An 18,085-nucleotide genomic window follows, 5' to 3' on the forward strand; every position below is an offset into this window, starting at 1 on the left:
ACAACAGTTGGGCAGCTTCTCAGAAAGTTAAATACAGAATTACCATATGACCCAGCCATTCCCCTCCTAGTTATATAACCAGAATAACTGAAAATTGGCATTCAAATAAACACATGTACATGTATGCTCACAGCAGCACTACTACTCACAAGAGTCAAAAGGTAGAAACAGCTCAAATGTGCTACAGAGGAATGGATAGACAAACTGGTACACAAATATGATGGAATATCATTCAGCCACAAATGGAATGAGATTGAGACTTTTTCCTACAACATAAATGAACCTCAAGAACATATTAAGTGAAGAAAGCCACATACAAATGGTCATAGGTTATATGATTTAATTTCTATGAAATATTAGAATAGGTAAATCCACAGAGAGAGAATGCAGACTGGTGGTTGTTAGAGATAAGGGGAAAGGGAGATCAGGAAACACTGCTAAATGGGTACAGGGTTTCTTTTGGGGGTGATAAATGCTTTGGAACCAGAAAGAGGGGGTGGTTGCACAACACTGTGAGAGTACTAATAGGCACTGCATTGTTCACATCAAAAGGTTAATTTTATGTTATCTGAATTTCACTTTAATTAAAAAAAAAAGAGAGAGAGAAATGCAAATGGACACCCAACTCTAAGGTTCCACAAAATAGATGAACAGTTGGGAAAGAAATCTGAAAGTACAGCCAACTTTCATTTATCTCTGATAATGGAAGATGGAAGAGTCACAGGTAGGCCCAAATGGTGTATTTTAGGATAAGTTTTCCTTTTGTTGCCAAATCTGTATTTATTCGTTAAAATTAGATGATTGATGATCTTATAATGGCACAAAATGTCATGCTGAAAATTTAAGGGTATTATGAGTAAACACAAAATCAACCGGTGTTCCATCATTATGTGCAAATAAAGAACAAGTACTGAAATGTTTCCTATCATCTAACAGCAAAAATATCATTCACACCCTTTGACCCTATTAAACAAAAAAGTAAAGATCATTTTGTAAAATCTCACTTGAAGGCTCATTTTTGCACACTTTGGATATCAACTGTGATGAGTATAATCAAGACTGCAACACCCACATGAAGGGGGTCAGGAGATACAGAAAAAAGAGCCATACTCCAAGGCTGCTGGGCTAAAATAAAGGGACTGTCATCTCACCTTTGCCAGTCCAGAGAGGAGCTCCAGAGCTGCCAGTGATATGCTCATGTCTTGCCGCCACTGGGAATTGAGTCTTTGGGTGACGAGATGAATGCTGCGAATCAGGAGCCCAGCAGCTGAATCTGTATTAAGAGCTAGGATATAACCCCAATGCCACATCCCACAGGGAGGGAAAACAACTAAGCATTAGTAACGAGAAGCACAGCATTCCACTAGGCACAGACCACAGCAGCCACAGTGAGCATGACGGGCACCCACACAGTGTTATGCTCCCCGCCCCACTGGCCTGAGCAGCTGAGCCTGACTGAACAACGGTGCGCAGGGCACACACACTAGACCAGAGCAGCTTCTAGCTCCCAGCTCAGGTACTCTCACACAGACATCCACTGGGATTTGAAAGCTTCAATATCATTCTTATAACAGTATAAATCTCAACATTTCCAAATTAACTCACAGAGTTACATTTAAAAAACAAAAACAATGAAACAATCAAAAGGCTATCAATTATTTCCTTAGAATTTTATAGAGGAAGGAATTCAAATTTTAGAATCTCTTCAGATGCTGGGAATTATCCTAAAGCATCTGCTGAAATTATTTTCAGGGTTCATAACGTCAAAAGTCACATGCAATGCTTTTTCAAGCAAACTTTAACATTTAATTCTCTGAGACAACTTTAATACTCTTAAAAAATTAAATAATCAAGTTACTGTGTTTTTATGTAGCCTCCAATTCTATATTTAAAAGTAATTACTAGTCAGTTAATAATAAATTAGGACAAACTAAATTGAATTTATAAAGGAAGCTTTAGGGACATTATACCTGTCGATCCTATCAGAAAGAGGGCAGTGACAACAGAAAAAGGAATGATCATTAAAGAGAGACATTCATGCGACACTAACACAAATCTGGATTTTTTAGTAAAAACTATTTTATGACATTACAAGCAGAACTCACTAACACCAGTTCAAAATGCTGAAACAAACAATAACCACTTCGAACATTTATATTAGAACACATATAATAATGCAAAAATTTCTTTAGTTTAAAAGTGTCTTAGAAGCAGGAAAAATAAATAAATTTTCACCTATATTTAAATACAAGCATAATGAATAAAATAACGATTTAAATAACTTCTTCATAAATGCAATATTTAAATGTGTTAAATGGCCACATAATGACCTTATGTATCTGACAAGCTGAAGGATACTTATAGCAAACTTAAATCACTGAAACATGCCTGGACTCCTGGGCTCATAAACTCTCCAAATGATTAAAACATTAAACTCCATCTAAGAAGCTAGATTTCATTCCAATCTAGTTGGATTAATAATCTTAGATTCAATACACCACTAGTATTTACGCATAAAAACATAAAGGCACCCACAAACTCAACAAAACCCAGAAAGCAACTGGCCACGGTAAAGGACATTATTGAATAGGATGCTCTACTTGCAAATGCTTCCTTACTCTTTGTGACTGAAGAATCTAACCAGACATAGGGTATACAGGCTTCAAATACAAAGGCAGACTCCATCAGGTTGCCATCTAATGCATAAACCATTACCCATCCTCACCATACTGCAAAAACTGAAATACTGACTGATTCTGCCATTAGACTCTGTGGCAATGCCTAAATCCTATTTGATTCTGAATTACTAGTGCCTGGTACAGAATTCAGAAATGTTTCCTATAAATCACTTATAAAATCTAAGAAACTATCCAAAATCTAACTACTAAAAACTGTAGCGCTAAATTTAAAAGATCTGTTTTCTTTTTCATAATGTTTTAGACTAATAGCTTCTCTGTTATATTAAGTACATAAAAATCATGAATATGAAAATCTAGTTAAATTTCTCTGCTTGTTTAATATAGCTGGGCATTAAAAGTTTTTCTACAACTTTAGATTAAAAAAATAAAACTAAACTAAACTAAACATGGCTTACCATAATCTCTCAGGAGAGCTTGAGCAGGTCTTTCACTGTCAGGAGTTGTGGGTTCTGTGCTTCCACCACTTGCTGAACTAATACCACTATTTGTGCGACTGTGACTCTTGAAGTTATTTTCTCCACCACCCTGGTCAAAAAAAAATGAATCAAATATGCAAATATGGACAGAAGTCAATTACTAAAAGCCATGCTGGTAAAATGGAATGTGCCAGCTAAATAGCACAAACTGAAACATAGATAAAAATTGACAAAGGATTAAAACTGTTGTGGTGTTTTAACATAAACACCATTTACTGGTGGTATCAAGGGTCTGATGATTAGAGGCTGCCCATTCTGGAATCGTCTTTGTTGCTGTTTAAAAGGATCAGACTTTTTCCACCTTCATTGGACTTCAACAGTTAATGGTTCTGGGTCTGTAAAGAAATACCCTAGTGCCTCCCAAGCAAAACTTCAGAATAGGAATACATCTTAAAAAACAAAACACAAATAAACAAATAACAGTAACTTTCCAATGTTACATAAAATACACAAATAATAAATATATGATTAGTATATATAGCATGTATTAGTATATATAGATAGATAGATAAAGATCAACTGTTATATGTACAGGAGCTAATGAAGGTATCTGCTAAAGACTTCCCTCATCTCCCCTACAAACACAATTCATTTTATCCACGTAAGACGACTGTTATTAGCCACCTACTGGGACATGAACATAATTTCCTTAATAATAATTTGATCACCCATCCTACATCCACTCATCTCACCCCAGTATACTCGGTTAATTCCTCTCCCACCAACTGCCTGCCTCTATTCCAGGTAGAGGGATCACACATCTTGAAGACAGAAGCAGGGAGCACTGGAGTCTCTGGAAAGTACTTCTGATTTAGTAGCACTGGTGCTTTGGGGAAACCTTCAAACTTTGGTCTAGAGGGACAGAAAGAGCAGCTGAGATAGAAAAGGATAAACTAGATGCTGTTTACAGCCAACACTAGATCTACTACAGATACAAGGAGTCACAGAGTATGGGAATTTTTCTGATTATTCAAGCCAATTCACCAACACAGCAAAAGACATAAAAGCTTTAGGTAAATACTGTCCAGGAGTAAAGACACTGTTTAGCTGGAATTTCTCTCCTACAGAATCTCTCAGGGACTTGATGAGACACCGAAAGCTAAGAAACTTCAAAACAGATAATATTTCTAAAAGGACCTGCTGAATCAATGAGCTGAATCTACAAACAAATGCCTTTAAGAACACAAGGACAGATATTTTGGAATATAATTTACATAAAAACAGAAGTTGATATTCTCTAATTACATGTTGTATGCTTCTTACCATCTCCATTTGGCAACCAATGGCTTCTAAAAGTGCTGAATCTTGAACAATATTTAACATTGCCCCTAAAACAACAAAAAAATACATTTAAATACATGACAAGAATATGAAAATGGACAAAATATCTCAATTAACAGCAAAGACAAGAATATGATTTTAGCAGAGTATTTCTGGAAATTCCATAAGATTACTGATAAATCCATCAGTTGGTCAAAGAAGAAACTCTTCAAAAGTGACCTAATTCTGATCTGCCCCCCAAATTTCAAAATGACATTTTTCTAAAATAAATCTGAACATCAAACTTTGTTTTGTATAAAAACATGACCAATTTTTAAATTCGTGTAAAAGACTAGATGTAAACATCTCAATTTTAAGGGTAATATATACTAAGAAAAATATTATGGAACATTTTAAAACCAGATTCTGATCTTTTCAGTATAAAATAACAAAGTGAAAATCCACAGCTATATCTTTCTGACCAACCGCTTTTTAAGAATGCTTTTAGGGCTTGCCCACTGCATATTCTGAAGGCAAGCTGCATGTATTTATCACCAAGGAACTCATAGCCCTAGAAACTAGTAAAGAAACAAGATGGTGAACCTTGCACTCTACTCATCCCAGTGGGGGAGTGCTCCGGTGCACTATGGATAGAAAGAACACACATAGTTCTGCCAAACTATGCAAGAGTGACAACTGACTCTTCCTTGGAACATACAAGGGGAGCTTCTACAGAACAAGGATAAAGCAGAACTAAATACTCCATCAACTGTAGAAATTATCTGATTTCAAGTGATATGTGTTTTGAACAATCTAAAAAACTACAACGTGGAGGCTCTCTCATATTGAGATTTAACCTCTGTTCATTAAACTCCTTTACAAAATGAAGGATCTACTCTTCTGTTTATTCTCCCTTCTCGCTGCATAACCCACTATAATTACGGGCACCCACTCCAACCACTACTGTCGCCATAAATTCTCCAGCCTTGCTGTTTCCCCTCCTGAAATGAAATCCTCACCTCACTGGTGCCTATTCAAATCCTGCCCTTTAAGATCCAATTTAATTTCCACTTTCCCCTACGAAGTTTCCTTGCTCTTTCAGTTTATCCTCCCTCAACACTAAAGACATCCAACATGACATGCAATCAGCACTGCCTTCTGCTGTTATCTGAGTACTCTGTGAAGGTGTTTCAATCTCTGCAATGAGACTTGCTCAAGGATAAAAGCTGTGCAATTTGCTTCTTTCTCCTCAGAGTACCTGTACCTAGGACCACGCCCTTGGATTTGATTAAAAAACAAAAAAGTACAGTAATAGACAGCTGCAGTAACCAAGTTGAGAGGCGATAAGGGTTTAAAATATAGAAGTGGTCATAATGATGAAAAGTCATTCAAAACAGTATGATTAGAAAACCAATAGGAAACAATAAGGGAAAAGGGAGGAGGCAGAAACAGCTACTCCTCAATCTCCTTTTGGCAGGTTCTGTCATGACTTCCACAATTACACCCAACTCCAAATAGCCTTGCATGTACTAACGGGCAGGAGGAAAAGGCAGAAGTAGAAGTAATGATGGCAGAGAGGAAAGGGGAGAAAAAGGGGACACAAGGAGAGACGAAGGGCAAGAGCGGAAGAGAAAAACAAAGAACACACAAAAAACAAAGCCAGTATGACCTACCAAGACAACTGATGCGTTCCTTCCCTCATCTCACCTCTTCAAATTTTTTTCATGTTTAAGAGCAAACAATTCTGCCTCTGATTAAGATTTAAAGTAGGGCTGTACTTCGCTTAGGTTCCTATCACTGACCCCCTGCCTCTAGATGCCTGAGATCAACAACAGTATCTGGGTTTCCACTTACAGAAAAAATGTGTGAACACAAACCTAGTATCATCTGAGTGTTGTTGGGGTCCGTTTCCGTTTGCAAGGCACCTATTAGTATATTCACAAGTCTCAACTTCAGTGACAAAAAAGTTATTGGTTTATCATAAGAAGAGCTGTCATCATTACTAAACTTTCCTTCCAGGACTACCTGCGGAAGAAACAAATAACATTTAATATCACCTGCTGCGGCACACTACAGTCCTGTAGGAACTGCTACAGCGGATAAAGAGAGGATCAGCCCAATGAGCAGGGCTTTCAGTCTGACTGATGGTAGCCACCGTGCTAAGTCTATCACTAACTTACACAACATAGGGGATCAGACACACTAGTCTCTCACCACGTGAAATAGTAGAATGGCTGAGTGACAGAAGACATACCTTCACAAATCAACTTTGCTGATTCACGTGAAATAATCTGAAATTTTTAAGAAAGTTCCTGTTCCATCTTAAAAATATATATTGACTTGAATTAGCACACAAAACATACAGAATATGAAAAACTTTAATAAAACCTTACCTCAGATTTGACTGTGCCAAAGTGATGTGGGAGGGGCAACAAAGAAAGCAGGATATTAATGGAAGATCGTCTCAGTTCTGTTGGATTTACATAGCTTTTGAATTTTGAGAGCTCTCTGCAAAAAAAAAAAAACCAAAAGCTATTAGTATTTCTGAACTCAAGTATGTTTTTAGCTATTGCCAAATATATATTACGCTAATTTTTCACAATACAAATACTGGGTTTGGTTTTACAGAGAATGCAGAAACTACTTTCCACTGAGTTTATATTCTGTAATTTGTTTTTTTGGGAGAGAGAATCGTACTGTTAAACTGTTAGGGAATTAAACTAGAATCTGATGGATTAATTTAAAATATCAGGCCTATGCTACAAAAGACCTATGGGCTGGGGCTACTCTTATCGCTCCAGACCAGGCCAGAAAGGATTCAACACATCCATGGACAAATCAGAACTGAAGGAGTTCAGGGACAAGGTGGGTCTGGATGCTCTAACTCTCATTTAATGTGGCCTGAGAGCCCTTGGATTACGAAGACCACTGGACAGGAGAAACTGGGAAACTGGGCAGGAAGCACCAAAATACACCAGGCCAAAATCAACAACTGACATACTAGCACAGGATGAAAGCTTACCTGTCAGGCAAAATGGTTTCAAGAGCTGAAATAAAGTAAGGAACCACAACATCAATCCCTTTCAAGTCACAGCAGAACAAAGGAGGGGAGTTTAGAATAACGTTGGCCAAGACAGGATGGCACACATAATCATTTATCTGCAAACCTTGAATTAAAAGCATGTAAAATCTAGGAAAGCAAGAAAAAAATTTTAAACAAACTGCTGGTCAACTGTTTTCATAATCACTAATATTTTCTACATAGTCATCTTAAATTCTATTTCCAATCTTCTACTTCTATCCTTTAAAAGGCATTAATGAGAGTTAGAACAATTCAGAATCAAATACACTAAGAACCAAGTTGTATTTCTTAATCAAAAAAAAAAAAAGAGATTCATGTTTATTACACTTTCTTGCAGTGTTAATTAAGCCTTGCAACTCAAAGTTACAGGTGCCTGCAAATGAAGTTAACTAAAAACAAAAGGCCGCAGTAATTATCAATAAACTGGAGGAATTACCAAATTAAATTTCATGTCAGTAAAATTTTGCAGTATTCCAAAATTCCTGAAAAAAAAGTGTGTTGTGTCTTTTCCCACTCCCCTACTATTTTGGGGGCACGATGAAAGAAAGAAACCTCATCTGACCCTTTATGCACAGTATGAAGGTCACCCTGAGTAAGAATCCTTTTAGGAATGTACTTTAAAGTGTACCTTACTTTCAACATCCTCCCCTAACCCCAAAGAACTAAGCATTCAAACTTCTATCATTCAAGAGACACTATATAGGTACACTCTTCAACTATATAAGGCATTTTCTCCACAAAACTCCTCACCTCCTGGTTACTGCTCAACGCATTTCAATCTACCTTCTCTCTCTGGAACTCAACTAAAAACATGTTCTAACAAACAACCAGTGGCCTCTCAACTGCTGAATCCAAAAGACACGTCTAACTCTTAATTTACTCTGCTTTTTGAAAGCCTTCAACCTTTTGAGTACTCCCTCCTCTTATTCTTCTCTGATGTCTATGGCTAGTTCCTTTAACAAATCTTATTCCACATGCCTCATAATACTAGTGTTCCCCAGGCTGACAACCTTGGCTCTCTAAGCTGTTAGTCTGGTTAAATAATACACAAGCCAGCAAACATAGTCAAATTAGTCTCTAGCTCCATAGCCATTAGCCAAAAGCACACTGGAGACCTGAGGACAGCATGTGTCTGACTCTAGAACTCCCTGTGCACCATGTCTGGCACAAAGTAGGAACTTTATAAATATCTGTTGATAAATAACCCACAGGCACCTCAAATTCAACAGCTTCAACACTAAGCCCATCCTCGGCCCCCTCACACATCTGTTCTTTGGTTGGTCACACTACCACCCATCTGATCTTATGGGCCAGATGGAAGGCTCATGGTCACAGCCTTCTCCCTTACTGCTACTGACACCGTTTGGAGTACCACCCCAACCCACAGTCTCCCTCCTAAGAAATGTGCCCTTACAAGGGGTGCCTGTATACAGTATGAACCACCTTCACAGCCGTAGCTGATCAGACTAGAGGCAGACAGCTGATTAATCAGATCCTCTTTCCCAGGAATCTGAAATTGGGATTCAGAATAATAATTGGCCTTTGTGTCACTAAGGCAAAGGCCATGGAAATTTGGAACTTAGAAGCACACTACAATGTAAGAAATTGATATGCAGATAACAGAAGAATGAGGCAGTTCTAGAAGACCATGACGACAGAGAAACAGAAAGGTGTTTTGGTCCCTGAATACTTTCTAACCCCTGGTTTCTGCCCTTTCTGAGACCCTGCTGCATGTCCTGATCTTAGAAATATTAAATAGCATGAGTTTTTCAAACTTTTGCTTAAGTCACATTAAGAGGGGTTTCCATTAAAGTCAACAGCTTATTATTATTAACTCCTGATTAGTTCCCTGCATGTACCATTCTGTTTCTACCTATATTCTCTACTTTTTCTGAGTCAGTTTAATCTTCTCTCCTGAGAATCTAGTATGTACACAGACACCTGAATGTTCTTTCTAATATCACTTCAGCAGCTGTGTGAAAGATCAGTTGAGGAGGGCAAAAGAGAGTCAAGAAAAATAGGAGGCCATTACCAGTTAATTTAGGGAAAAAGTGACACCTGAAGTGTCATGGTGGGGACAGAGTGGAGAGATTAGAAACAGGGTTAAATAGAAGAAAGGCAAGAGTCGGCTGACTACCTAAAGATACAGAGGGAGAGAAGAGAGGCCTAAAATGACGGCAAGTTTCTGGCATAAGCAACTGAACGGATGGCAGAGACATTCAAAAAGACTGGCTGAAGGCACAGATTTGGATAGAATGACCCCATTCAACTTGCTAACACTTGCTAGTCTAAGTAACTAGCCATCTAGTAAGTCCAGCACAATCATCCAACTCTCTGTACTCTTTCCTGAACCCCCGGAGCAAGGGTATGCTGCTGCTTCCTCTGAATTCCTATAGCACTTTATCTGTGTCTCTCTCCTGCCAACTTCCTATTGCTGCTGGATTGGTATTACTGTGTACATGGCTCTGCTTGAGAAAATTAGCTCCTTAGAGGCAGGATTGACAGTTAACATTTTTGGATCATCTATAGTGTCTAATACTGTGGCCAAAAAAAAAGTATCAAAAATTGAGTGTGGCCCTTCCAAATCTCTCTATAATTATTAAATGTCAATAAGTTAGAATAAATGCTTCCAAAATAAAAGAGATGTATTGGGGGTCCTCATAAAATCTAGTACGGTAGGTAAAAAGGAATTCAAGCAAAACTTTCAATTACTTACATGCATTTGCAGGTATTTAAAACCAACATTTACTTATCAATTCAGCCTACCAAGCCATGCTACAATAGACTTTCACTATCACAACTATACAAATGGAAAAATAAACAAAAAAAATTCTAAGACCTGGATAAATAAGCTGGCAGAATCTCTTCTCCAGTCTTCTTGCTACAAAAAATCCTACACAGTGTCCCACAAGCCTCAGCTCTTCCTGCTTCATAGTTATCAGGAAATTCACTTGCATCAAACATAGGATTGGAAACCATGGTGTCTGTGGACATTTGTGACCCTTTCCGTCGAAACTCCATGCTAGCTTGTGTTGTAATGGCTGGGGAGAAAAAAGGAGGGTTTTATTATATTTGTTGATATGCAAAAAGGCTCATGGGACCCTGGACACAAAGATCAAATGTTGGTGTCATTGAATAGCTACTTGAATAGAATCCAATAATACTTTTGTTTGGCAACTAGGTCTTAATTTTTTTTTTAAAGGGCTCTCTGAAATCTTCTTTGAAAAGGGGTAACAATTAGTTTATAGTGGTACTCTCAGTTAACAGATTCAACAAGAAGCATTTTTCAACTGAATTTTTGATTAGCAGAGTACATTTATATATATATCTGTATTCACACACATACAGATATATAACACAGAATTTGGCTTTTCTATTACTTATTCTGTTTTTTCCTCTCCTGATAAAAGTGATGCTTAAACAATAAAAAAATAGGTGCTGCAATTTACACATTACCCCAGACAGACATCATAACTGAATGGGTCATCCCATGCCAGGGTGTATACTTTAGGGAGAGGACAAGGTAAGGACAGAATGGGTAGGGAGGAAGAGAGAGCGTTCCCACCACCCACCCAACTCCAAAACACACACTGAAGAATTGCTCAACCAAGCAAAATGAGAATGAATTTTAACAACCACAGACAGCAGCTAACTTGAGGTTGATAAATCAGAAAATTGGATTGGGTAAGAAAGATTATCATGGTCATTTGTCACTGAAACAGAAGCCCTTCGAAAGTTGCTCGCGTTTTTAGGAAAAGATTTCATTGTGTAGTGAAAGTCACTCTGAAATCTTTTATCACTCTACATGAAATGTTTATTTTATAGTAATAGATTTAACAGAATGCAGAGTCAAGCATAAATCTTTATGCAACTTCCCATGAGCCATTTTTAGTCCTGAATAAGGTATCCAGCAATAATACATTTGAAAAACACTACATGCAGAATGCATACAAATCAAACACTAAATCTGTAAAAAAATAAGCTTAAGCTTTAAATTAAAAAAAAAAAAAAAAAGCCAAAACACAGTTAGTGCAAAATCCTGGAATTCATGACATGACCAGACTAGTGTACAAAATAATGGGACTGATTCAGGCAGATTAATTTGCTTTTGCCAACAATCTTCCCCATTCAAAACACAGAAAAGTATTTTTCTTCCCAAGTGCAAAAACTACAAGAGACAATGACAATCAAAAATTTTAATGGAATTATGAAAAAAATAAAAACATGACTGCAATTAAGGAGAAGCTTCTGGTTCCTACTTACAAGATTTATAAGAAAGAAGAATTTGGATAAAAGATGCTGCAAGATAATAGAAATAAATGGAAACAAATCAAAGGACAGCAGTAATTATAAAATACTTTAAAGATGGTGAAATTTTACAATAAGTTTAGAAGCTTTTTAGCTTTTTAAAAGTTAGGTTAAAAGCTTTATGATACAACAAGCTAGTTCAAAAACAGGAAACTGTGCATTCAGATCCAAAATTATGATTTTTGTATCATGCAAAACAATGAACGAAGAAAATTACACAACTACAAAGAATTGAGGTTCTGAACTGCCCATAACGTGCATTAAAATTTTAGTTCATTAACCCTTCCCAGCTCAATGTTACATTTACAAAGCACCGTGTACTGTCATGTATATCTAAAGCTAACTAGTTCATAGAAGCAAACATTTTAAGTTAGAGGTGAACTACATGGCAGAATTCCTTGATGGCAGCCAGTACTTAGAAAACAGACTAATAGAGTTAGTATTCTCCAACTTTCCACCACCCCAAATCCTCAAAAGCAGCACCCAAAAGGACTCTAACCCATTCAACTGTCTGGACACCTCCTATCTCCTGAGTAATACAACAGATTTTCTCATCTCTGAACACAAGGTCGGGGAAGAAGAGCTGCTATCCTTTCCCCACCAAGGAAAATGGTTAAGAGTTGAAAATAAGAATTAGTTGCCCACATACGATGTGAATTTTAGTTTCTATCTTTTGGCACGAGAGGATGAGCAAAGCTGTTAAAAACTCCCTATAGAGTGGGAAGATTTGTAAGTTCCCTTTAAGCAAGCCCACCAAGGAAGCAGCAGGTTGAACCACTCTGGATTCAGGGATTTTAGTGTCAACAGCTTGATACCCAAAAGTTACACTGTAAAATAATTATATCTTAGTGAAAATAAATATATGACTGACTCAATCTAGAAAATATAATACAATAAACATAAACATGGGTCATACAATTCAAAATATAAGGCACATGAACATAAGAAAATAGAAGCCAGAAAGTTTTTTAAGTGTTTTCATTTAGTCATCAAATAAATACATTTACTTATCCATAAGTCAAACTTGTAAATAAAATATGAAATGGTAGAATAAAAGGTATCTGAATTTGAACAAAACAAACAAGGAATCCCTAAACTCAATCATGCAACCTCAAATTATATTCCTGAAAATGTCTTTATATCCACTTCTCTTATAAATTATTTAAAGATTTATAAGAACATCCAGAATAATTACATGTGTATAATGCTAACAGACATAGACCCTTAGTTCTGAGATGATATATAAAAGAAAAGAATTTATTTCTGAGAGAAAGCAAGAGACTTTTATGGCTATTTTATTAGTTTTATCCTTGAAATCAACACTCTCCCCAGAGATGCATTGTGTGTGGTAGTCGCTCAGTTGTATCTGACTCTTTGTGACACCATGGACTGTAGCCCACCAGGCTCTTTTCTCCATGGAATTCTCCAGGCAAGAATACTGGAGTGGGTTACCATTCCCTTCTCCAGGGGATCTTCCCAACTCAGAGACAGAACCTGGGTCTCCTGCATTGAAGGCATATTCTTTACTGTCTGAGCCACCAGGGAAGATGCATAATCTAATGCAATTAGGCATCCTTTTAACTCAAGTTATTTCCAACCCCAGGGGAAAAGTGCTTCTCTTACCAATCAACCAATATTAATTATATTATTACATAGAGCAGAATTAATGCATAAAGCACAGTGCTTGGTACAAAGTAACCACAACTCAATAAATGTTAGCCATTATTATTATTCAGCTCTATTCATACAGTCATAAATATTCAGTATATTCTATAGGACCCCACCCTCCCATCCTGCACCCTAATGCCACTACTTACAACTATAATGGTAAGATGACATAGATCAGATTTAGATAAGAGTTTCATTTCTGAGATATCAAGGTTGAGTTATTAATTCTTTATTAGTCTTATTTACTTACAGAGCAAATGATATTTTTTTAAAATGTGCCCTTGAAATAAACTTTTCTAGACTAAAACCTAAAAGGATAGTCTTCTGTGAAGCAGAAATTTGATTTATATGCAGTAATGAGGGAATGGCTGTCAAAATTTAAGAAAACACTTCTTGTGAATAAATTTCCGGTCAATCATGTTTAATTCTTTATATCAATAGTATTATCCTGGCTGACATGAAGGGAACTTCCAGGTCACCTACTGAAAGGAATCTGATTGAACAAAAAGTGGCTAGCCTGAAATGTATCTAATAAAACCAGACAAAAGCCAAACCTCGTAGAATAAACATGAAAAGGACACGTAGGAAAACGTTCAAAATTAGTTCAGCTGGAAGGGGTTAAGCACAAGACACTGCTTGGTCAGAGACAGAGAGCTTTTTAAGATACATATTAATCTTGCAGGTAGGAAAGATTAAAAAGAAAAAAAAGGAAAGAAAAAAATGATAACGTATTTCTTGAGCAATATTTACCAGTCATGCTGCTGTCTCTGTTTATCCCATTATGAAGTTTACAGTGAACAAATGCTGCATCAAATAACCATGATCCAAAGAGATTCAAGATGCTGTTAACCTTTGGTCTCCGGGGGGCAGGCAGTGGCCGGGGTTCTGAACTAGTCTGATTTGGACTTGACAGAGGAGAGGTGGAGGATGTCTGATGCTGAACTTTTGAGGTGTGAGCAGTACTAACCTGTTAGAAGAACAAAAAAATATAGCCACAGTCACAAGAAGTTTGCAAAAATAGCAGGACTTTTTAAAAGGATGGCTGATTAAACAGCCAATTTTATAAGGTATAATAATGGTGATGAAAACTCTTACTGTGCTTGTCTTCATGGTGGCCTTATTCACAGTAACAGCCCGGTGCCTCCGATTATGTGGTGGGGTGGTATTGACAGCAGTGCTCTGAGGCATACTCAGTCTGTTCACGGGGGTTGGAGGAGCACTGTCTGATCGGGGTCTAGAAATGCCTTTAAAGAAAGACAAAAAGAGTTATTCCTCTTGTTCAAAATATGTGGTCAGCAAATCTTCCTCAAGCAACACTGGTGAAGGCTCAGGACCGACTAGTATAGCAGAGACTACAAGCTGCCTCCCAACTGCCACCCATCCTTTCTTCCTGAGTTACAGAACACAAAACTTAGCTGGACGTGGCTACCCAGAATAAACAACTACATTCCAAAGGCTCGCTTATGGCCAGATGTGGCCATGTTCTGACCATAGAGAAGTGGGTGATTACTGGGTGAGTCTTCTCCAAAAATCTCCTTTTAAGTGTCCTTTTAAGGACCAATCAAAGGTAGATGCTTCTTTCTTCCTAGTTACTAAGAGGATGGCTGGAACTCTTTCAACCATCATGGTCCATGATAATGTGCTCGAAGGATGAAGAGCCAGAAGATGGAAGTGCCCTGGGTTTCTGAGAATGGTGGAACTGCCACAGCAGCCCCATACAGCTTAGCCTGGGGCTTAACATGTATGAAAATAAGCTACCCTGTTTAAACCACTGGTATTTTTGACCAAGTGGCAGCCAAACTTAACTGAACTAATGTATTACCTCTGTAATACCGCTGTAATATATTAAGTACACATAACAAATGTTTTCTAAATGACAGGTATTACATATCAAGGGCTTCTCAGGTGGCACTAGAATCTGCGTGCCAATGTAGGAGATGTTAAGTGACGTGGGTTCAATTCCTGGGTCAGTAAGATCCCCTGGAGGAGGAAATGGCAACCCACTCCACTATTCTTGCCAGGAGAATTCCATGGATGGAAGAGCTTGGCAGGTTACAGTCCATGGGATCACAAAGAGTTGGACACACTTGAGCATCTGAGTACATTAAATATCACTGCTCTTTAACAGGTTAATAAAATTCTGACTTTTCATGTGAAAAACAGTTTAAAACAACGTTTCACAAAAAGTATAATTTGCTTCCTAATGATTCATATAAGAATGATACCTAACACATTTTAATCTGTATTTTCTAGGATTATTAGTGAAATGACACGCCTCTCTTTTGCAAATCATTTATTCATAGCCTTTGTCCACTTATCTACTGGGTCTTATTCTTTTCTCTTTGCATCGTCTGATCTATTCAGCATTTATATAATAATAACAAAAACACTCAGGCTATTACATTAGTTGCAAATAATTTTTCCTAGTTTACTACTTGGCAATCAAATCTCTTCATCTTTTTCTTTGGGCTGTCCCCTAATAGTCTCTAAAACCAGACTCTAGAGTTATCTTCAAACATCCAGCAACATATACAAAATTCACCTAAGAATGCATCCACCAGACAGCTGATTCCACGCATGGCACGAAAAAATATTTGAGGCAGATGTTTAAGGCAGGGATACTGATTCAATTCTTGGGGCATTCCGCTCACATTTAAGAACTGTTCCTGAAATTTGGGAGTAGAGCTTATAATGGCTGGGTTACTCAAATCCACGGGATTACTATCAAAAGAGAGAGCAAGAATTAATTATACATTTAGAAATTTCTTTAGCAATAAAATACATACAATCTAATTTTAAGAACAGGGCTGTGTGTACCTATTTGATTCAGAGAGGAGATGAATCTGTGTTTAATAGGCTAGAGAAGCAAACATCAACTCTACAGAAGACCTGCAGTGTGCTTACATAAACTTCATTTGCCTATTCAGAGAATGAGAACCAAAATAAGACTAGAAATTTTTAATTTTTTAAAAGTATATATGGATATATTGTTATATGTTTGGAATTAAGCAACAGAATGGTTAAATTATAAATAAATGTACAAGAACCCCAAGGAGAAAATTTTACTTTAGTATTAATATTTCCAATTTTTAAAAAACTATGTGAAAATCAGGATTAGTGCTTACATTCTTGTGCATGCACTCAAGTCGTACATTTTGATATATTTAAAACAACATATTTGGGCTTGAGTATTTCCACTGAAAAACAGATTTATGTTTTCACTCAAAACAGTCTGCTTAAGTGTCCATTAAACAGCCTTTCCAACTCAAAGTAATAATGTTAGTTAACGCATAGCCAGCCACTTGGAAAGAACTTCCACTGGCTACAAGATCAAAAGAATTAGGCTGAGAAATATAAATCCGTGGTTTATAGAGGACCTGGGCCTTTGAAACCTTTTTCCATCTAGTTAGAATCTTAATTTCAAGTAAATGAAAGTGAGGACAAAAGAATGTGTGTGCCTGTATGGAAAAGGGCTTCTAGTATTAGTATACTGTATCCACAGAACTGTAGTTCACTCTGTGGGGTGGAGGAGAAAAGAAGCCTCTAAGGACTTCCCTGGCAGTGTAGTGGTTAAGAATCTGCCTTCTAGGACAGGGGACGCAGGTTTAATCCCTGGTTGGGGAACTAAGGTCCCATGTGCCTCAGGGCCAGAGAAAGAGAGCAATGCATATATGCACAAGAAGATCAAAACAGCCAAGAGAGACAGATGATAGAGCAGCCTATCCCAAGGCTGCCCAGATCCCTCCAGTCACGAGTACTGAATGTTCACTGCTTCCCGACGCCCAGTAAGACCTCTCTATCATCACACAATAACCCCTCTTTTCCACCAGCATTTGTTCAAATTCCTATCCTGTATATCCAAAAAAAAAAAAAAAAAAGCAACTAAAACACTCTTTCAGCTCAAGAAGAAGGACAGAGTATGAAGAGATCAATTAATAGTGAAAGAGTAGGAGCTTCCCTGGTGGCTGAGTGGTAAAGAATCTGCCTGTGAATGCAGGAAACACAGGTTCGATCCTTGGTCTAGGAAGATCCTACATACCATGGAACAGCTAGGCCCACACACCACAACTATTGAGCCTGTGCTCTAAAGCCCAGGAGTCACAACTCAGCCCACTGACTGAAAACTACTGAAGCCCACACACCCTGGAGCCTGGGCCCCACAAGAGAAGGCATCCCAATTAGAGGCCCATGCAATGCAACAAAGAGTAGCCCCCGCTCACTGCAACTAGAGAAAAACCCATGCAGCAACAAAGACCCAGCACAACCAAAAGTAAAGAAATAAATAGTGAAGGAAAGGAAAAGACTATCTAAGAACGACCACTAAAAAAAAAAGGAACTACCATTAAAGAAGATTCCACTACTAGAGTTTTACTGGTGGCATATTTCAAATTCTTAAGGAATATATAACTTTCATACAACAGAGTACAGAAAAAGATAGGACGTTTCCTAAGTTTTTTAAAGTTGCCAAAGAATAAATTAGTCAAAAAACAGAGAGAGAGACAATTTGGGAAAATATTAAAAGAACAACATTCCATAATCAAGCAGAATTTATCTTTAAAGGATGCAGGATGATTCAACACTGGGGAAGAAAA

The 18,085-nt window shown here is 37.4% G+C and overlaps 1 protein-coding gene across 5 annotated transcripts in view; it reads right to left on the reverse strand.

Moving 5' to 3' along the window:
* Positions 1-18,085, reverse strand: part of RALGAPB (Ral GTPase activating protein non-catalytic subunit beta) — a 90,628-nt gene that overhangs the window by 36,974 nt on the left and 35,569 nt on the right. For 2 of the 5 annotated variants that reach the window (XM_006051748.4, XM_025263479.3), the window contains 11 exons: positions 16,036-16,214; positions 14,589-14,737; positions 14,244-14,460; positions 11,781-11,816; positions 10,357-10,558; positions 7,458-7,625; positions 6,829-6,943; positions 6,313-6,460; positions 4,439-4,503; positions 3,095-3,224; positions 1,152-1,285 (listed from right to left, as the gene is read on the reverse strand). In XM_006051748.4, the coding sequence (XP_006051810.2) occupies positions 1,152-1,285; positions 3,095-3,224; positions 4,439-4,503; positions 6,313-6,460; positions 6,829-6,943; positions 7,458-7,625; positions 10,357-10,558; positions 11,781-11,816; positions 14,244-14,460; positions 14,589-14,737; positions 16,036-16,214 (1,543 nt within the window). The remainder of the gene's footprint in view (positions 1-1,151; positions 1,286-3,094; positions 3,225-4,438; positions 4,504-6,312; positions 6,461-6,828; positions 6,944-7,457; positions 7,626-10,356; positions 10,559-11,780; positions 11,817-14,243; positions 14,461-14,588; positions 14,738-16,035; positions 16,215-18,085) is intronic. The other 3 variants (XM_006051749.4, XM_006051752.4, XM_006051751.4) reach the window with 3 other exon arrangements.

The sequence above is a fragment of the Bubalus bubalis genome, chromosome 14, assembly GCF_019923935.1.
Source record: "Bubalus bubalis isolate 160015118507 breed Murrah chromosome 14, NDDB_SH_1, whole genome shotgun sequence".
Taxonomy (NCBI): Eukaryota; Metazoa; Chordata; class Mammalia; order Artiodactyla; family Bovidae; genus Bubalus; species Bubalus bubalis.